The sequence below is a fragment of the Hyperolius riggenbachi genome, chromosome 2 (genome assembly GCF_040937935.1).
Source record: "Hyperolius riggenbachi isolate aHypRig1 chromosome 2, aHypRig1.pri, whole genome shotgun sequence".
Classification (NCBI taxonomy): Eukaryota; Metazoa; Chordata; class Amphibia; order Anura; family Hyperoliidae; genus Hyperolius; species Hyperolius riggenbachi.
In genome coordinates, this window is record NC_090647.1 from 450,272,663 (window position 1) to 450,294,560 (window position 21,898).

Consider the following 21,898-nt stretch of genomic DNA (forward strand, 5'->3'; position numbering starts at 1 on the left):
GTCGTACCAATGGTCTAGCACCATACAAAATCCGGTATACAGATTGGGACCTCAAACTTGAAGAAGGACTTAGGAGTACTTGTCGAAAACAAGTTAAATAATCGTATTCCACGCCAAGCCGCTGCAGCTAAAGCTAACAAAATTTTGAGATGCATTAAAAGAGAAATAGAAACTCGAGATGCTAGCATAATATTGCCCCTGTTTAACTCTCTAGTAAGGCCACATCTGGAATATGGAATTCGGTTCTGGGCACCACATTACAGGAAAGATATTAGGTTTTAGAGCAGGCGCAGAGATGGGCAACAAAATTGATACCAGGGATGGAAGGTCTCAATTACCAAGAAAGGTTAGATAAACTGTGTTTATTTAGTCTGGAGAAGACGCCTTATAGGGGATTTAATTAACATGTATAAATACCTCAGAGGGCAATATAAAAGCTTGGTGGATGAGCTTTTTGTCCTAGGCTTTTACAAAGGACTAGGGGACATGATCTGCGCATGGAGGAAAAATGTTTTAGCCATTTATGTAGGAAAGGGTTCTTCTCTAAGTTAAGGGATCTACTTTGATAATATACTAGTGTCTCGCTTACTTGGTATTTTAGGCATCAAACCCTTGGTGAAAATATTTTCATTAGGTGCTTACATGCCTGTTTCTTCATTTCCCTACTCACACACTCCCTCTTGAAACTGGCCCCATAGGGCAGTATTCCAACATAACCCCAAGACTACCACTGCCTTGCTAAAGAAACTGATGGTAAAGGTGCTGCACGCATGTCTCCAGACCTAAACCCTATTAAGCATCTGTGAGGCACTATGGAAGAGAATTCCAGTGGTGAAGCTCTAGTACCCATGAAAGTTAAAGTGAACCCTGATGAGATAAACAATTTATATTTATTCTCCTACTCCTAGAAATGACTTTTTTAGACATTCCAGGATTGAATTTTAAATGTAAACATTAAGGCTCCGTTCACATTACAAACGCGGACGGCCACGCATGCGGATTGCAACGCGTACGAACGCACGCCATCCACGTTTGTATGCGTTGCGTGGCTGATCCCATCACTGAAAAGTGAATGGGACAGCCATGCGTTTTGGCTAAAAATGCGTGCAGCATGCGTTCCCGGACCGCACAGGTCCGGAACGCATGCAATGTAAACATCAGACACTGCACTCTATGCACTGTCTGATGTCGTGTGTGTCGGCCACCTGCACGCATTTCCAAAATGCGTCTGGATAAGCGTGCAGTGTGAACGGGGCCTTAGAAAGTAGATTGAATGTTTTGTTGTCTCTGCTTAGTTGCAGTCTATTAAGTGTCTCTAACTGAAAATACATGAACTATATTGACCCTTTCTCTCTCCCTCTTTTATGGCTTTAATTTGCTTATCAGTGATGTTTACTATATTCCTGACAAATTACGGACAAGACGGAAGCTGCCACTTCCATCCTTAAAAATTAACTCTTTCAGGCAGCAAAAATAATGTTTAGTACTGTACATACACATGTTTATCTCATCGTGTCACATGTCGCCTTGGGTACACTTTAAGGCACACAAAATATTGACTCTTTGGGAACAGTTTTGTCATTCTTTACTTACTGCTGTACTAAATTTTGTTGCCAGCGGTTTAGACATTAATAGCTGTGTGCTGAGTTATTTTTATGGGACAGCAAGTTTACACTGTTATACAAGCTGTACACTGACTATATTGTATCAAAGTGTAATATCTTCAGTGTTGACCCATGAAAAGGTCTAATTAATACAAGAATTAAAAAAAAATGTGTGAGAGGTGTTCTCATTTTTGTGAGATGAGCAGATGTTTTCCATTTTTATGTAGTGTAGGAATCTGTTGTTGTTAGTCTTGCTTGCCAACGAAGATGTAAAGGAATTGTGATTGTTTGAGGTTTCCCTAGTAACACTCTAGTTTTCTTCTATAAACAATGATTCCTACTTAACAGAGTACATTTTCATCTCTCCTGTTTGAGGTATATTCTGCGTGTTTGCTTTAACTTCATACATTTACAAAGTGAATTAGTAATAGTCTGGCAGCAAATCAAACTTTGGTGGCAAGTTGAAACAGCAGGGTGTTGGTTAGAATTTTCCATAATTACATACTTTATTAAAGAGTTGGCCTGCTACTGCTAGGAAAAAAATGTGTAACAGCACAAGGGCAGCCACTTGTTACGTGCTAAATGTTTAATCTACTGATTTACGTGTTGTTGTGTTTTTGTTTTGTTTTTTTAGCCGATTTATCTTTTAGTTCTCTAATTAACTGAAGCTTTTTTCTTTTTTATTGAAAATCAAGAACAATGTAAAATATGAGTTCATCCTTCAATCCTTTCCCCAAAAGATTTATTTAAAATTTTTGAGAATGTGCACTAGAGCAGATTGTTATACACAGAGGCATAGCTACAGACTTCTGGACTTTGATAAAGGATTTGTACTCAGGCCAGTACCCTCCCTCTCTCTTCCTTCCAGCTCTGCTTCCCATCTCCTCCTGATATAGCAGTGGGCCTTCCATGTCTGATGGACCAGTAATCCCCCAATTCTTTAAAAAGAATTTGCCGCACATGCGCCCCCGTCACAAAGCACTGTGTGCCTCCTCTCTTCTGCCTTCATCACCGCGAGCACAGTAGGCAGGAGTAATTTGCATGCACAGCACTTTGTCCACACTGTATTACAACTGCTTATTAGTATATAAGATAGTATCAGGCCTCCCAACCATCCAGGTTTGGGAGGTATGGTCCTGTGTCCCGATGTACGCAGTCCTATCCCCCGATGTGATGCAGTGTGAGCCGCAATGGAACAATCCATGCACAGGTGCAGGCCGAGCTGGCTGTAATCAAACAGGAATCACAGCAGTGGAAACGTAGCCTTAAAGATGGCCATTAGATAGATCCCTTCCTGATCTAATCTGATCAGAGGGGAATCTATCAGCTGCCCACACATTACACACAGATTTTCAATAGATTTCAGTTTAAAATCCATTGAAAATTTGTGGAGCCACTGCTGCCTCCTGCCTATTACCCAGGTCTCCCTCATCTATGCTCCCCCCTCAGGTGTTTGCAGGAGAGCTCTCACCTGTCCCACCAGTGCCTGTACTCCCATGTCCAGTGGCGGGACAGGTGAGAACTCTGCCAGCAACACTCTGGATCAGTTGTTGCCTAATCAAAAGCCACATGACACCCAATTGACAGTCGATTTCAGACAGAAATCGATTGGGTATCATTTGCGGCATTGATTTCTAGCGGATGATTGGATCTGCCATACATTTTATTGGTCAATCACGGGTCAATTTTACCTCCTCCATGTAGTATGATGGCCTATAGATTTTGAATACTATGAACAGATGGTGTAGGTAAGTTCTCTTACTACATGGATGTGGTAAGCCTGGCCAATCAAAATTGAATGTATGTACCAGGCTTTAGAATGGGTGCTCCTTTGGAGGGCCACATGCCTAGCACTTATGTGGCCTAGACCACCACTACGCCTGTTTTTAGAGTAGTTGGAGCAGTGGCCCAGGATTTTCTGAAGCGTCTCTCCTGCATAGCTCAGATATGTACTATACAATTTTCCTAATGATAAGCATTAGATGAGCAAATTCCCATACATAACTGAATCAATTTCCTATCTATCTATCTATCTATCTATCGATCTATATATATATATATATATATATATCTATCATAATTTTTTTTTTAAAGCTCCAGGAACCGCAAGCAACAACCTTTACTTTGTATCAGCACAATCATGTTTGCCTTTGTCCAGTACTGTCACACAGTGCTCAGGAAACAAGCTGTGTGCAGGAGGGATCCCTGTATGCCATTGCTGACCTAAGTATTGGAATTCCTAGTTTTCATTTTCATGTCTTCAAAGTGAATATTTAATCTTGTGTATTGTATGTTAGTACTAATCAGTGTGTCCATACGGAAGCACTTTTTGGCAAAATGCTCTCTGCAATCTTATTAGAGTTAACTGCTACGAAATTAATTAGCTGCTATAGAATTGAAAAGGTGCAAGAGCATGATTCTGCAGTAGTTTCATGTGCGTTGCCAAGGATTGGACTGCTTTGCTATGACAGCCATTTGGCTGTTAGAAGAATGAGATCTGCTGGTCAAGTGCTGGTAATCAAAGCTCCGAATATAAATGCTCAAAACAATAATTGCATCAATTTGGGAAAATAGCATCGATCACTACCTAGTACAGAGCTTGATCACCTGACCCCACCAACTTCCCTCTGCTGCTGCGAGATAAACTCTTACCTGCACCGCAGCCCAATAAGTGTCATCTTCATACCCAGTTCATGCAAATATTCTATCATATACATACATATACAAGTTAAAACTGTAGTTCACCCTCCCATTTTTTAAGTCAGTCTTATGGTTCAGGTGCTATAAATATGTTTTCAATTATCTTGCAGAATACCAGTGATAATTCCGAGTCAACACAAGAATTGCTGAACTCGCTGCGAGAGCTGGAACAGCACTGCAAGGATTTAAAAGAAGAAAATCTAATCTTGGTAATTTTTTTTCTCTGTAAGGAATTCTCGTTGCATTTGTAATTGTGACGGATTGCGGAGAAGCCGCCGCGCGTTCTGGTAGTGAGGCGGCGGAATCCGCGCACAGAGCGGCGGTTTCCTAGCAGCAACATGCTTCTGGTTTGTCTGGACCTAGTAGTGCACACAGATGGAGAGCTACGCGTTTGCGCCGCAAGACAGGCTCTTCATGCCAATAGGAGAAGGGTCAGCTGATCGAGGCGGTCAGCTGATCCCAGCTCAGCAGGTGATTGGTTGATTGGAGCTGGGCGGCGCTGTGGAGCGCTTTACTATATATATCTCTTGCTGTTCAGTTGCTGGTTGTCTGGCGTTGCGAATACCTATGTGTTAGCACTGAGACCTCAGTCAGATCCTTCAGTGTGGTGGAACCAGGAGGACCTGGGAATCCACACTTAGCCAGTTCACTGTAATATTATTTGCGTTATTCTCTAGCATAGTTCCAGGGTGTAGAGACCACGGACCTCACACCCCAGACTAGGAATATTGTATACCATCTGTGTTATTCCTTAGACCAGTTCCAGGGTGTAGAGACCACGGACCTCACACCCCAGACTAGGAATATTGTATATCATCTGTGTTATTCCTTAGACCAGCCCCTGGGTGTGAGACCATGGACCTCACACTCAAGACTAGACATTATTGGATATCTGTTGAATTGTATCTGTATGAATTGTATCTCTCCTGACTTCTCTTCTGTTTTCTGATTCGGTACCTTCGCACATCTGATCTACTGTTGCCAACCCTGCCTATCCCTCGTTACCGAATCTGTCTCCTGCCTGTGTGTTGCCGACCCGGCCTGCCCGACCCTTCTGGCTGTCATCCAACCTTTGGGTGCTCAGTCCTCCTGCAGGGGTCCCCTGCTCCTCAAAGGGGGGCCCTGCTGCAAAACCAGTCGGGGACTCCTTCCTGGAGCCCTTGACTGCAGTAGAGTCTTCTCTACTAATTGGACCACCTGCTACCCCGGTGGTTCAATTCCTACTGTTACACCAAACACTTACACGCTTCAGGTGTCTAGAGGTTAGTACTATATTTGTATTATCGGTGATTCTGCAGATCATCCATAATCAGGTATAGATCTGTATTCTTGTTGATACTGCAGATCACCAATAATCAGATTATCTCTGGTTGCTGACACCTATCGTTACAGTAATATTGGTAATTATTTATATGGTGCTTGTGCTAATATTGTTCCCAACTGTGCTGCTCACATGGTAGGAGGTTTGTTTGCAGAAAGAAGTCTGGGCAGGATAGAGACTAGTTAACAGATTTAGTCATCAATAGCTATTTGTAGAAATGCAAAATACATAACCAACTTGACAGTGTTCACATGTAACATCCCACCTATGGTGCTTGTTTATGAAAATGAGGCTACAGGAAGCTACAGCAGGTCAAGGTGCTGTCAGTGACCATAGGGGCCCACTTTGGCCACCCACCTGACCAAATACTAGTTCTAAATTAAATCAGGGGCTGCCTTATAGTTATGAGTGGAAAGGGAGTGTGATAATGACCCAGAAGGACCTATCCACCCATCTAATGCTAAGGTACTAATTTCAAGTCTGATAGGGGTGGAGCTTCATGGGCCACATCCTCCTTCTTTCCATTAGCATGATTACTTGGCTGCCTCTGCTCCAATGCAGAGCTGGGTTTTGGGTTAGTTGACGGCTGGTGGTGTGACCACATGCTTCCTATTCCTGGAATTGCAGGATAACGCAGACTTTTGGCAACTCTGTGCAGGTTTATTTTATTTTTTTAAACAACCAATGTAAAAACAATGTTAACACTGACACACAGTCTTGCTTGACATGGGTTTGCTTTAGAGTGGACCTGATGTCTATGGGCAGTTTACATTTTCTCAGAGAAAATTATTAAAATTATATCTGTCCTTTAGCCCCTATTTATGGAAATTTCCTGATTAAATTCAATATTTTCTCTGAATGGCCTGCGCATAGGTTAGTCACCTGAGCATCTTCTAGCCATTGATTGATAAAATTGGGCATCGCTTGACCTCAACCACACATGTTCCATTCTCTGCCTTAAGCTATACATTTTAAAGTGCTGAATCATTAAGACTTATGATAGTTGTGTACAACTACTTTTTTAAGGTCTTCGTTACATACCCACAAAGTTAATTTATCTTTTTGCACAGAACATAGTGTCAGTAAAGAAGACATTCCATCTTATAAATTCCTTTTAAGTTCCCAGTTTTAGGGTCCATTCCAAATACATGCACTTTTTGCCATTCACACTAATACAAGGAGCTTTTATAATTTACTACTTGCTCCATTTTGTTTGATTTTATGTTCTGCCTTATGCAGTGTTAACTTAATAGGGTCTGAGCATTTTGCTTTTTATTGTAGGAGCTTGTGCTAATGCAATTCTAATCACTGACTAAGATCATTCATTATGCAAACTCCTCATTGCAGCCCTAAGGCTCGTTCCCACTAGAAACTGAAGGAGGCCATGCTTTAATTCCGGAATGAACAACATGTAGCCACTGCGTTTCTCTTTATTTTGGTGCAGATCACATGCTGGTGCGATTCTGGATGGCATTCTGCAGTTTTCCGTAACCCACACGGCTACAGTAATTCAGCTGCGCGCAGCACAGGTGCCGCATCAGATTCAGAAACTGACGCGGTACCCAGTAGAAATAGGCCCTAAAGTTGTGAGGCAGTTGTACACTCGAGATTGTTAGTTGAGGCTAGGTTTACAGCGGGACGTTGCATTGTAAAGTTGCAACATTACAACGCAATACAACAAAAAATTGGTAACGCTGCGTTACCGTAGCATTAAATAGGTACAGTAACGCATACAGTCAATGAAAAGTATGCTTTCCTTTTACTGGGAACGCACTGCTTTACTATAATGCTACACGTTACAATGCAACACTAATGTTGCACTGTGAGCATCGCATAGACTTCTTATTGCAGTGCGGTAAGCTGCATTATATGACTTTATAACACAGCTCCACAACGTCGTACTGTGAACCTAGCCTGAGTCGTCGCTGACAAGCACCTCAGCTGAATTTTTTCCAGCATGTATACAAGGCTTTTGTCATGTTTTCAAGTGATAAAATGAATCTGCCTCAGGAAAAATACAGATAATAGGATAAGTCTGACTAAAGCTAGCCATACAGCAGACTATAGCAGCTTTATTCTGCACACAATCTATCATTCCTCATTCAGAAATTGATTGATAATAGCAATGCATTTGCTCCCTTGAGCTGCCCAATCACCATGAGATTTCAGCAGAAATCTGACTGAGAATTCATCAAAGTGCTGCCAGCTAGCCTTGTATTGCTTATTTCTGCCATCTTTACTCCGGCTGCACTACCCCTTGTATTGTCACTTAAAAACTACTGGCATGCCCAAATCATGCTTTCCATTGATAAACTTTTGACAATTGATTTGTTAAAGTTCTTTATAAGTTTATCAGTAGACTTGAGAGGAAAATGACTGTTTCAAAGTGATCAAATCTTCCAAGAAAGTGGGTTGAATTGTGACAAATGCGTTCTCATTTTGAATTGCAAAATATAGATTACTGTAGTGTGCATTTTTTTTCCTTTTTTATTACAATTCTTTTTTTCTATGGGTTTTTTGGTGTCGCTTTGTCTAACCTGCATTTTTACTGTTGTTCAGTTACCGAATTTGTATGCACCAGGTGTTCATTCCCTGCTTATTCATCGCATATATACTCAGTGTTTTTAGTGGAGATGTAGTGACCTACTTAATTTTAATTCCTCAGAGAAAAAGCAGCGTTCCTGAGACAGAAGAGAAGGTTAAAAGACTGAAGAGAAAAAATGCAGAACTTGCAATAATAGCCAAGCGATTGGAAGAAAGAGCTCAGAAACTCCAAGAGGCTAACTTAAAAATGGTACGTGATATATTGCTGGAGCCAGGCAAAAATGGGGAGGGATCTCAAAGGTCCATTATTGTCAGGCTTAAATTACATACTGTATCTTAATAGAGGCTAATAACTATTGGGATCAGGTTTAGGAAAGGATGTGCCTTGCTATACCCTCAGAACAGGAAATATAGTGAGGAGGGATAACCTGAATAATCTCATTAGTGGAGATTGTTTATAATAAAAAGGTAGTTTTTTTTCCCCTCACAGCACATATGGATAAGGGAACAAGTATGGTATTTGTACTTCCAACATGGAATGCAAGACAACAAGATGCCAGTGACACCTGCATGATGATGCCTGTGCCATACGCCAGGACACGAAGTGCCCATGTTCTCAGGGAAAATACATTATTTTTGGACTTCTTGTTTAGCGGCTGTAGCACTTCTTAGTAAGGCTTCTCATTCGGATTCCGCGGAATGGAAATTTCCGCATTTCCGATTGGGAATCTGCATTTTCCAAATCTGATTTACCACAACACTAATTTTAGCCCAATCACAATGCTCAGAAGCAGTGGACCAATTAAAGAATTCAGATTCTTTTTTTCTGCAAAAAAAGGATCACTGCGCTAATTTTAGACCAATCACTAGACTGAGTTTCCATTTTTCCAATTTCCGTTTATTATTTCCTCTTCCCCTTCTTTGCATTCTCTGATGCAAAAAATGACTAATATTATACTACTCAAAAATTAAAAAAATGGAAGATGGCAATGGCGGAAATCGGAATTTCCACGGAATCGGAAATGGGCATTTCCAACCATCCCTACTTCTCAATATATTGGCATAGCAACACAGTTCAAAGCTATAATTTTAACCCTTAGGCCAGTGCCTAGGCGCTGGGAGAACAGGGGTGATTGCCGGTCTGGTAAGCAGGCAAGTTTTAAAGCATCCCAGTGGCACACAGTGATAGCTTAGGTCCCCGGCTGCACCGCTTGTACACCGCACTTGCAGCCTCTGTTTGCAGCTATGGGCGCTCTGCTCTGCCCCCTCGCTACCCAAGATTCCAGCTTTCACAGACCCCAGAGCTGTAGCCTCAGAATAGAATAGTGTGTTTTTGTGTGCACATGATTTCATTGCCTGGGGTGCCAGAAACAGCCATTTTGCATCACACGGATATTTGCTCACATACAATCTAGCTGCTGGATTACACGTGAGCAAGTGTCCATGTGATTTCAAATATGTTTTCTGCCAATTCTTTCTGTGCCTGTTGGTGATGATGGGCCTTGGGTGGCAAAAAGTACAGATCTGGCAGTGGGTGTTCTGTTTTCGCAACCATATGCAACGAATGTCTAAAGGCATTTTAGTACAAAACTACTTACGCCTGCAGCAGACATCTATAGTTTTTGTTTACCATTATTCTTGTGCCACGAACATCTAAAAAGCATTTTTAGTGCAAAGTTTTGGCTCAGTGCCAACTTTCTACTTTAGTTAAAATATGCAAAGTATTTTAAGTTAATGCAGGATTATGCAAATCTATGGAGCTTGTAAATGGACCCATTAAATGCTTTCACATCAAGTTTTGATTAGGCCATCACTGGCATGTAGCTTTAAAAAAAAAAAAAAAAAAACTAACTGGCAGTCTAAGGGTTAGATTTATTTTTAATTTTGATATCCATGTGTATTTTCATGGCTAACATGGTGGAATACCTTTTTCTCTGCTTTAGGTAAATAATCCAATACACTTAAAGAGTGGCAGTTTAGAGATGTGTAAGAAAACATTTGCACGTCAGCGAGCGAAAGACATGCGCTATCAGGCGACTGTCCTGCTGGAAAAAGATAAGCAAATTGAAAATTTGAAACAAGAATGTCAAGAACTACAGGCACAGCTGTCAGCAGGAAAGGTAAACGTGGTTTTCATTTTTTAACTGCTTTCGGACGGTGGTAATTGAAATTTACACCAGTTGTGGCTGCTTATTCCTGCCAGGGCATAGATATCAATTACCACGCTCGCACGGACCAGTGCTCCCACCGATCTCTCCATCGCCGCAGGCCCCTTGCTCTGCCGTTGCTATGATGGCAGAGCTCTGTGAGCCAGTCAGGAGCCAATTTAATTTGCTCCTGACCCGTAATAACTTTGAGCCAATACCATTGCCTGCAGCGAGGGCAGGAGAGCGGCAGGTCTGTACGACGATTTGTCGGTAAGCCCCGTTTTTTGGTACCAGGAGGAGGGCCAGAGACTGCTGGTATGCAAGTGGTTAACACTTCAATATTGGAATGTGTGTTTACATTGTAATTGTTATGGAGTTTGATAACAAGTATTTGCAATTTGTCTCTACTCTTCAACACTATCAGGTGCTGGCTAAGATAGATATATTGGTGATCCTGATAACCTGTCTTATGGACCTTTGATTGTCCTATACACATCTCGAAACCTTTTAAAGACAACCCGAGGTGGGTTTTAAGAACCCTAATTGCACACAGAGGCTGGGTGTGCATATACTGCCCAGCCTCTGTTGCTATACTGATTCCCCCCCCCCCCCCCACAGGCCCCCTTGCACTCTGCTATGCCCCCATAAATCATACGCCGAGCTGTCAACACGCAGCGTGTCGCAGCCGGCTGTTTATCTTTGCATCTGTCATTCTCGTCGCTCCCCCGCCTCCTCCATAGCGCCAGTCCCCGCCCTCGTCCCTTCCCTCCCCGCTGATTGGTAAAGTGCAAGTAAAGCAGACAGGGATGCTTTTAGTGGGAAAAATATCAGTTCATTTATTTCTGGATGAAAGGGCAGTACAGGTGATATGAGGTGAACACTTACTTCCAGAGGGTCCCAATCCACTTAGGACCCTCCCTTGGCGTGTAGCGCTTCCCACCAAATGTGGTACTAGGAACCTCAATAATCGACCCTTGCTCAGTGCTGCCCGCTCTTGTCCCGACTAGTTTCGGCTGCTGTCGTCATCAGGGGATAAAAAAAAAACTAAAAACTACTTACTACTACTACTACTACTACTACTACTGACTTACTGCTAAAATAAAATGGGTGGGTTTTATTTACAGTAGCATTGCTTATTTTAATACTTTAAAAATATGGGATAAAATCTGAGAAATAGTGTATTTTATTCTTTTTGTGTGTATTTGCCTATAAAATGCTTAGAAAATAAAGTAATTACTGTACTGAAAACAAGTATCGTCCACAAAAAAGCTTAATTTATGGCAAAAAACAAGATATAGCTCATTTATGTATGATGAGTAGTGATAAAGTTATTGGCGATTGAATGGGAAGAGTGCTGACAGGGGAAAATTGCTTCCATCCTGAAGGTGAAAACACCTGTAGCCTGAAGTTAAGTATGGGCACTCTGTTCTTTATGACAGATTAATTTAACTTCTCATAGTGAAATTTACCTTTCACAAATACAGCTCATGCTAAACTTACTGCTATAGTCATCATATTTTAGGACTGGTCGCTTTTTAAAAAAAAAAATGCAGATTGTCTTCCATTTGATACACTGTTTTATGCTTTTGCTGATCCTTATTTTTGCCCTTTGATAGTAATAAACATCATGTTTAATTAGATTCAGGACTTTCCAAGCTTGTTGAAGTTCAGTGACTTTAACCGTCTGCTACACGAATCCCAGAAGGAAGTTCTACGTTTGCAAAAGCAGATTGCACTAAAATACTTGATGGGATCCCTTCAGTTGTCAAGGACAGAGTCTCACAGCTCTCCAAAACCTTCTGAATCCATGTGTTTGAATAGACTGATTCATGCTGAGCAACCTGTCCAAGATCCAGATAATTCAGTCATGGCACCTTCAGGAGATTGTTTTCAGGTGAGAGTTGTAAAAAAGAAACTTCATCTTTACATCCCATAATAGTTTTCTGGACTTGCCTGTCATTATATATTGATGCCCACATTGCTGCACCGGTATATCTGTCGGAACGGATGTCTTATACAAAAATTGAATAATGTTATGCAAGTGTGAATGGAAACAAATCTCAGTCTGATATAAGACAATGCATCTGTATTGTGAGGCTTCATAGTCCAAGAACCTGCTGGCACCTGAGTTGACAAATCTCATAATGCATGTATGAGGAGCGGGTGGGGCCGTAGCGGTAGCCACGGCCACAGAGTCCAGCATTTTTTCATTATATTTCTTTAAATCTTATCTCTCCCCCCCCCCCCAATCCTCCCAAATCTCCTGGGAGGAATGTGGGGATACAGGCATACTCACAGCCGCGCTCATATCAGCCGCAGTTTGTAGGCTTGCATCGGGCTGCCAGCTGATTAAGAATCCAGCTGATCTGATGCTCGTGGTCTATTCGCGAGGTGGTCCGGATCATCATTGCTACTCAGACAAGCTGCAGAGCACGGAGGGAGAGGCCACAATGAAGGGTTGCCACACAGCCTACATAGGGAAGGAGATGCCATACTGTCGCTGAAGGCGATGATGCCATACCGCCACTGCTGCTCGCTCATCCCACTGCTGAGCGTGCAGAGGAATTCTGCCAGAGGGATGCAGGGTTCTCCCCAGAAATTTTTTTCAGCCGGGTGGCATGAAAAAGTAGCCGGGTGGGGTAGTAAGGGCCCTTTTCCACTAGGAAGTGCGATCGCAGTTGCGCTGCGATCACGCAACCTACAATTTACACTACCCGTGATTGCTCCATATAGCTGCTGGGAGCAGTGCACGATCGCCCAACAATTGTGACTCTGAAAAATACAACGCATGCTAGTGGGAAACGAGCACCGTGATTTACATGTTATCATAGTGCTCATCAAAACAGCTGCGATACGCTTTCTGAAGCAGATTGCAGCTAGTGGAAAAGGGCCCTAAGGTCATGCTGGGTGGAAAAGGAGGGTTAGTGGGTAAGTACGTCAGGCTGGTGGGTTGGGTAAGTAGGTCAGGCTGGTGTCTAGTGAGGTAGGTCAGATTGGTGGCTAGTGTGGTGGGTAGTTCAGGCTGGTGGGTGGGTAGGTGGGTGGTCAGACTGGTGGGTGAGTAGGTAGGTGGGCAGGCTAGTGGCTGGGTAGGTGGGTGCGCAGGCTGGTGGCTAGTGGGGTGGGTTGGGTAAGTGGTGAGGCTGGTGGCTAGTGGGTGGGTGGGTAGGCTAGTGGGGAGGTGGTGAGGCTGGTGGCTAGTGGGGTGGGTCGGTAAGTGGTGAGGCTAGTGGGGTCGGTAGGTGGTGAGGCTGGTGGCTAGTGGGGAGGTTGTCATGCTGGTGGCTAGTGGGGTGGTGTTCAGGCTGGTGGGCTAGTGGTCAGGCTGGTGGACTAGTGGTCAGGCTGGTGGCTAGTGGGGTGGTGGTTAGGCTGGTGGGCTAGTGGTCAGGCTAGTGGGGTGGTGGTCAGGCTGGTGGGCTAGTGGTCAGGCTGGTGGGCTAGTGCAGTGGTGGTCAGGCTGGTGGGATAGTGGGGAGGTGGTCAGGCTGGTGGGATAGTGGTCAGGCTGGTGGGCTAGTGAGGTGGTGGTCAGACTGGTGGCTAGTGGGTTGGTGGTTAGACTGGTGGTCAGGCTATTGGGGTGATGGTCAGGCTGGTGGGCTAGCAAGGTGGTGGTCAGGCTGATGGGCTAGTGGTCAGGCTGGTGGGCTAGTGGGGAGGTGATCAGGCCGGTGGGCTTGTGGGGAGGAAGTGCAACTCACCTCGGTGCCGCCCCCTTCCCCCTCTGCCCTGTAGTAGATACAGCGTCACTGGCTCCTCTCTCAAACCTCAAGCGTCATCGGCGGGGGGGGGGGCAGCATGTCTCCGACCTCTATCCCCCTCCCTCTTCCCCCACTCAACCAGCTCCTCCGGCGTTAGATTCAGCGTCACTGGCTCTGCGCTGTCTTGAACGCTAGAACACAAGCCAGCTGCCTGATCCACGTTGTCTCCTCTCTCCGATGCTGTGCACACTAAAACAGGAAGTAGTATGTGCAGCATCGCAGAGAGAGGACAGGAGACAGTGTGGATCAGGCAGCTGGCTTGTGCTCTAGCGTTCAAGACAGCACAGAGCCAGTGACGCTGAATCTACCGCCGGAGGAGCTGGTTGAGTGGGGGGGAATAGAGGTCGGACTCCAGCTTCTGCACTTGTGGGCATTCCCCTACTCCACACTGCTTGTGGCCGAGACACGCTGCCCCCCGCCGAATCGCCGATGACCCGCCATCCAATCAAACCCTCAGCACAGACTATTGGCAGCTGAGCGGGGTTTGAAAACACCCGGGCGGCCCGCCCACTTAATTAGCCCTGGGGAGAACACTGGGATGCTCAGGCAGGCTTCTCACTTGGAGGCTCCAGCTCTGCACTTCTGAGCCCGGCACATCACGGAAGCCTAGGCAGCGTCGGCCCCTTCAGCGGCTCTGAGTCCACATTGCTGCCACTGCCTCTACTTCTCCTCATGCCCCCTCCATGCACCCGGGCATCCAGACCAGCTAGGCTCCTCCCATCACACTTCCTAGGCTGGGCAGGGAACCACGTGGGCTGCAGCTGCTTTACCCCATGACCCAGACCGTCACTGCTGTGCCCGGGCTGCTGGTTTCCTTGCTAACATTCGAGGCCGACCCACCAACCACAGGCCAGGTCCATTCAAGTTAGGCCACAGCTGCATCCGCAGGTCGAAATGGCAGCTGCTGAACCCTGCCAGCCTGTTCCACAGCCCCACTACTGCATCCCAACTTTCAGCATCCAGGCAGCCCAGAGACCACTTCACCTGCTTTTAGGTTTCCCAGCTGCTCCACAGCCTAGATCTGTCAGATCCTCCTGGTGCCAATCCACCGGCCCCCAGCGATCTAAGCGCAGCACAGTCCTGCACTCTCCACAGCCTTAGCTTCACTCCCTGCAGCCCAGGACGAGGGGCTACATCATCTTCTTTAAGCGTGACCACCAGGACACTAACCAGCCATGGTTTCGCCTCAACCCCAGGGGACTCATGATTCTGATTCCGATTCTCTCCTATTTCTCTCTTCTTCAGGATAGACTGGGGGCATCTGATTCAAATTAATATACAATCATGAATGACAGCGCTCCTTTTCAGAATTCTTGATATCTGCAAAGTTCAAACATACTTCACATAGTTACTGCGGTATACAAATAACTACACTCCCCAGGTGACGAGGTGATACACGCGTGATTGAAACCGTGTGCAAACACAGCAGACTTTCCCGTAATGATAAACCGCTCACCAGATCACATCCACCTCATATACAGGTGGGTCTATCGCATTTTGTCAACCAATGAGCAGGCTGTAGCCACTTCCATCACAAGTAGTAGAAAAGGTTTTAATCCAGTTTGCATGTAAAACAGACAATAAAAATAATAAAAACGCTCACTGGGTTGAGCCAGGTGCATCTGACATCACTGGGTTGCGGAAGTGCTCGCCGGCCGACCGGGATCTTTCGAGTGGCGTAGCGGACACGCTGCGGTGGAGGAACGGGACGCCGACGCCACCAGAGGGGGTGAAACTGCTGGGCTTATCAGCCCGATAGGCGCCTTGTTCATTGGAATTACATAAGTGCGCTGGATGGCGCAGGCTAACTACTGTTGTTTTTACCAAGTTACGCTATGTTTTTGTCTGTTTTACATGCAAACTGGATTAAAACCTTTTCTACTACTGGTGATGGAAGTAGCTACAGCCTGGTCATTGGTTGACAACATGCGATAGACCCACCTGGATATGAGGTGGGTGTGATCTGGTGAGCGGTTTATCATTACGGGAGAGTCTGCTGTGTTTGCACACGGTTTCAATCACGCGTGTATCACCTCGTCACATGGGGAGTGTAGTTATTTGTATACTGCAGTAAAGCACTATGTGCAGTATGTTTGAACTGTGCAGATATCAAGAGTTCTGAAGAGGAGCACTGTCATTCATCATTGTATATGTGATTCCTATGGGATTTGTGATAGCGAAAACTCTTGAGTTTTTTTCCCTGGAGCTACTTTTTAGGGTGGTGTGAACAGGGCAGGCGCAGTTTGTTGATTTATTGATTCAAATTATTGCTGCTGAAGGAAGCATTTGAGTTCCATAGATTGCAGCGGTTTCCTCCTGGTTCCTTCTCCCGGGTCCATCTTTATGGAACCTTCTACCTATCCCTTTACTCTACTTTATACAGTGGCTTACAAAAGTATTCGGCCCCCTTGACGTTTTCCACATTTTGTCACATTACTGCCACAAACATGAATCCGTTTGATTGGAATTCCATGTGAAAGACTAATACAAAGTGGTGTACACGTGAGACGTGGAACGAAAATCATACATGATTCCAAACATTTTTTACAAATAAATAACTGCAAAGTGGGGTGTGCGTAATTATTCAGCCCCCCTGAGTCAATACTTTGTAGAACCACATTTTGCTGCAATTACAGCTGCCAGTCTTTTAGGGTATGTCTCTACCAGCTTTGCACATCTAGAGACTAAAATCCTTGCCCATTCTTCTTTGCAAAACAGCTCCAGCTCAGTCAGATTAGATGGACAGCGTTTGTAAACAGCAGTTTTCAGATCTTGCCACAGATTTTCGATTGGATTTAGATCTGGACTTTGACTGGGCCATTCTAACACATGGATATGTTTTGTTTTAAACCATTCCATTGTTGCCCTGGCTTTATGTTTAGGGTCATTGTCCTGCTGGAAGGTGAACCTCCACCCCAGTCTCAAGTCTTTTGCAGACTCCAGCAGGTTTTCTTCCAAGATTGCCATGTATTTGGCTCCATCCATCTTCCATCAACTCTGATCAGCTTCCCTGTCCCTGCTGAAGAGAAGCACCCCCAGAGCATGATACTGCCACCACCATATTTGACAGTGGGGATGGTGTGTTCTGAGTGATGTGCAGTGTTAGTTTTCCGCCACACATAGCATTTTGGCCAAAAAGTTCCGTTTTGGTCTCATCTGACCAGAGCATCTTCTTCCACTTGTTTGCGATCTGCAAATGGGACTTCTTAGACTTTTCTGTTAACAATGGCTTTCTTCTTGCCACTCTTCCATAAAGACCAATTTTGTGCAGTGCATGACTAATAGTTGTCCTATGGACAGATTCCCCCACCTGAGCTGTAGATCTCTGCAGTTCGTCCAGAGTCACCATGGGCCTTTTTACTGCATTTCTGATCAGCGCTCTCCTTGCTTGGCCTGTGAGTTTAGGTGGACGGCCTTGTCTTGGTAGGTTTACAGTTGTGCCATACTCCTTCCGTTTCTGAATGATCGTTTGAACAATGCTCCGTGGGATGTTCAAGGCTTTGGAAATCGTTTTGTAGCCTAAGCCTGCTTTAAATTTCTCAATAACTTTATCCCTGACCTGTCTGGTGTGTTCTTTGGACTTCATGGTGTTGTTGCTCCTATTATTCTCTTAGACAACCTCTGAGGTCGTCACAGAGCAGCTGTATTTGTACTGACATTAGATTACACACAGGTGCACTCTATTTAGTCATTAGCACTCATCAGGCAACATCTATGGGCAACTGAGTGCACTCAGACCGAAGGGGGCTGAATAATTACGCACACCCCACTTTGCAGTTATTGATTTGTAAAAAATGTTTGGAATCATGTATGATTTTCGTTCCACTTCTCACGTGTACACCACTTTGTATTGGTCTTTCATGTGGAATTCCAATAAAATTGATTCATGTTTGTGGCAGTAATGTGACAAAATGTGGAGAACTTCAAGGGGGCCGAATACTTTTGCAAGCCACTGTACTCTATGGCTTGTGTATGTATTGTATTTACTGTATGTATCCTAATGTATGTATATGTATTCACTGCATGTATATACTGTATATCTACTGTACTAATGTATGCACACTGTACCACCACCGACCCAGTTATGCAAAAACCAATTCCGGGTACAACTGACGTTGTACTTGGTGAAATAAATGATTCTGATTAGAGAATTTGCAAATGCTGTATAGATAATTACATTTTCTTTCTAGCCTAAAGACTAGCTCTAGGCAAAAAGTGCAAACAATCTGTGAATTGCAAATGCTATCCAGCAAATGTTGCTGCAACGCCAAGTCATCTCCATTTAGGTTTAAGATGTGTATAACCAATTGCAGCAAAACTGTGAAAATTTATATACGTTATTCTGCCTCATTATTCTGTGTGCTTTAAAATGAGGTAAGTTTAGTGAGAAGCGAGTTTTAGGAACATAACTCTGACACATTAAGAGACGTTTCTGCTGTAGATGAATTGCAGCCTATTGACATCAATAGACTGCTTTAGCATTGCATGTGGGGGGGATAGTGCCTGCTGTTTTTTTTTCCCACACATCGCATTGAAATTCCCATAACTGTCCATGGCATGGATAGCGTGAACCGAATGCAAATTTGCATCAGCATGCACTGGATCTGATTCGGAAACTGATGTGCCACCCTAGTGGAAACACAGCCTAAAGCGCAGGCACATGCAACCAAAAATACCCAGTCACTACAACCCCATCCCATTGTAGGATAATCTACACAGTTTGTTTTAAAAAATGTCCTGAAATCATCTTTAGTTTAGAGAAGTTGACACAAAAAAACTTTTCCTTCACCTCTTCTTCCTATATATAGTAAATGGAGCTGTGTGACAGTCCCCTTGTTCCAGGATTGGCATGTAGCAGTATCAAGGCCTAGCTAGATATGATCAGTGAGGTGGAGATACTTTCAAGTTGGTGCAAATTTCTGCAACTTGAAAATAGACCAATCGAATGCCGCATTTACTGCATTTGATTTTTTTTCAAGTTGCATGAATTTGCTTAAAATTTGCATCAACGTGAATAATCTGCATAAGGTTGTAAGTGTTAGGTCAGTGAAAAGTATGTTAACTTATTCAAACAACTTATTGTCTTTCTTCATTATCATTCTTGAACATTCTTTCTAGCCATCCACCCCATAACCAACAATTAGGCATGATCTTCATCATTATACTAACCTGTGTCCTGCAAAAAGTGACCTAATTTGGATTAACCTGGCCATGCACCCTCCCTACTGCTGGCAATAGAAGGGGAAGTGTTCATGGAAGCTGGTCACCCTACCACAGAGATCCCTGTGATGTGGAAGGGGTCAGCCTGCCACCCTCTATGTGCAAGTCTATATGGAAGGCATGAATTAGAGGGGCCAGTCTCCAGATCTTTGGTAATCTGTTACATAGTTTGGTTAAAATAAGACATCTGTCCATCAAGTTAAAAAAAAAAAATCTCTGTCCTGAACCTGTACATATCGCAGTTGATCCAGGGAAAGGCAGAAAACTTAAGGCTTGGGCCAATTAGCCTTAAAGAGAACCCGAGGTGGCTTTGTATAACGTTAGTGGGGCACAGAGGCTGGTTGGGCACACTAACACCAGCCTCTGTTGCCCCATGGTGTGTGTCAAAGACCCCCCTGCTCGCCGCTATCCTTCCCGCAGTGCTGGCGACACGCAGCGCGTCGCCAGCACAATGTTTACCCTAGCGCTGTCTGTCAGCGCCGCTCCCCCGCCTCCTCCGCATCGCCGCTACCCGCCCTCGTCCCTTCCCTCCAATCAGCGTGAGGGAAGGGACGAGGGCGGGTAGCGGCGATGCGGAGGAGGCGGCGGAGCGGCGCTGACAGACAGCGCTAGGGTAAACATTGTGCTGGCGACACGCTGCGTGTCGCCAGCATTGCGGGGGTATAGCGGCGAGCAGGGGGGTCTTTGACACACACCATGGGGCAACAGAGGCTGGTGTTAGTGTGCCCAACCAGCCTCTGTGCCCCACTAACGTTATACAAAGCCACCTCGGGTTCTCTTTAAAAGGGAAAAAATCCTTCCAGACTCCAGATGACAGTCAGATAAATCCATGGATCAACTCTGCCGGGAATTACTCAGTAATTACAGCCATGAATGTCTTTCCATGCAAACAAAAGCATCCAAGCCTTCTTTAAATGCAGATAACGAGTTTGCCATAACTACTTCCTAAAGTACGATATTCCAGATATTAACCTTTCTTACTGGGAAGAACCCCTCTAATTATATGGCAAAAAAAAATGTTTCTCCATATGCAGATCTTGTCCCCTTGTCTGTTGTACAAGCCTATGGACAAAAAGCTAATCTCCCAAGATTTTGTATTGCCCTCTGATGTATTTATGTATGTTGATCTGGTTACCTCTGTTGTTTTTTTTTTTTTTGTTTTGGTTTTTTTTCCCTAGCTAAATAAGCCTAGTTTGTCAAAAGTGTAAGGCTTGGTGGTATAATTCTCGGAGTCAGCGTGTATGTCTCAGGCTAGAGGTCTCGCTCTTCACCTAGCTATCCCTGCCTGGCACACCACTAGCTGGCCCTAATTAGGACTTAGGCAAGCAAGGCATACAAGCTGAAATAGAAGACAGATATACCACTACTGATGCTAGTAACACAGTTCAGCAGTATCACATACAAAGTCTAGGTAATAAGCAATCCAGGAATGACCAGTCTTCATGCAAAGTTATTCAATAGCAATGGTAATTTGATCTGAGTTATGAAATCGTCCAAGCAGACTTGCATGCAGGATAGCAACATGTGATAATTGATGCAAGTATGACGCCGTTCCTTTTAGTCTGCATGCAAAGTTATGCAATAGATGGCAGCAGTTCCAGATGATAAGTGACAGGTTTATACGAGATTATATGCTCACTACTAGTTGACTGATAAGGAAAGTAGACTTATACTTATCGTCCAGTTCCAGTGGCATACAAGGAATATCTGGTAACAGTCCAAGGTTGGTCCAGGCGGGAAGCAAGGGATATCCAGTAACTAGCAGAGGTCGGTCCAGGTGGCAAGCAAGGGAGGTCCAGTAACTAGCAGAGGTCGGTCCAGGCGGCAAGCAAAGGGTTTCCCGGAATCAAGTAGAGGTTAAACACAACAGAGTAGTCAAATACAAGCTAAGGTCAAAATCCAGAATGTCAATAACCATAGAGTGCACACCCAGCAACTAGCCAAAGCTATGCTTGTCACGGGCGATGACTGGGGGCACTCTGCAGGTTTAAATACAGAACAGCATCCAATCAGTGGCCGTCCACACTCCACACAACCAATCACACGGCAAGTCCCTGCCTAGGTGTCACCTGACTATTCAGCTGACACCGCTCTGTCAGCTGTCCGGAGTCAGCTGACCACTGTTTACTTTTGCGGAGGGCGTACTGGGAATGTGCCCTCCGCCTATCAGGTAGTGCGACCTGTGAGCCACCGGCAGCCTCATTAGCTGGAAACGAGCACCAAAGTGGCAGACTCCGATCTGGTGTCGGCGGAATCAGCCCCCACAAGTACATTCCTTATAGTGAGACTTTCCATCCTCTGATTTACCTCTAATTGGCCCGCCTGTGCATTCCAGGACATGAAATTCACATCCTGCTGTTAAATCGACGCTGCGTGCTCGAACTTTAACCAAGGATTGAACTTCATTCCTATCAGTAGCTGATATCTTTTTCCCATCAGAACTCTTTACCTTTTCTCAAATAGATTATCAAAGGGGTCTGTATGGCTGATATCGTGGTGAAACCCCTCCCACAGCGTGATGTCATGTGGTCTTTGAACCTCTTTGCACTGTGGGAATTAACAGCTGTTTCCAACTACCAGGCTTCCAATATCTCCCTC

The 21,898-nt window shown here is 44.6% G+C and overlaps 1 protein-coding gene across 4 annotated transcripts in view; it reads left to right on the forward strand.

The window, feature by feature from the left end:
• Positions 1 to 21,898, forward strand: part of TSPOAP1 (TSPO associated protein 1) — a 259,480-nt gene that overhangs the window by 114,296 nt on the left and 123,286 nt on the right. For all 4 annotated transcript variants that reach the window (XM_068270047.1, XM_068270048.1, XM_068270050.1 and 1 more), the window contains 4 exons: positions 4,415 to 4,513; positions 8,291 to 8,419; positions 10,113 to 10,289; positions 11,956 to 12,210. In XM_068270047.1, coding sequence (XP_068126148.1) covers positions 4,415 to 4,513; positions 8,291 to 8,419; positions 10,113 to 10,289; positions 11,956 to 12,210 — 660 coding nt within the window. The remainder of the gene's footprint in view (positions 1 to 4,414; positions 4,514 to 8,290; positions 8,420 to 10,112; positions 10,290 to 11,955; positions 12,211 to 21,898) is intronic.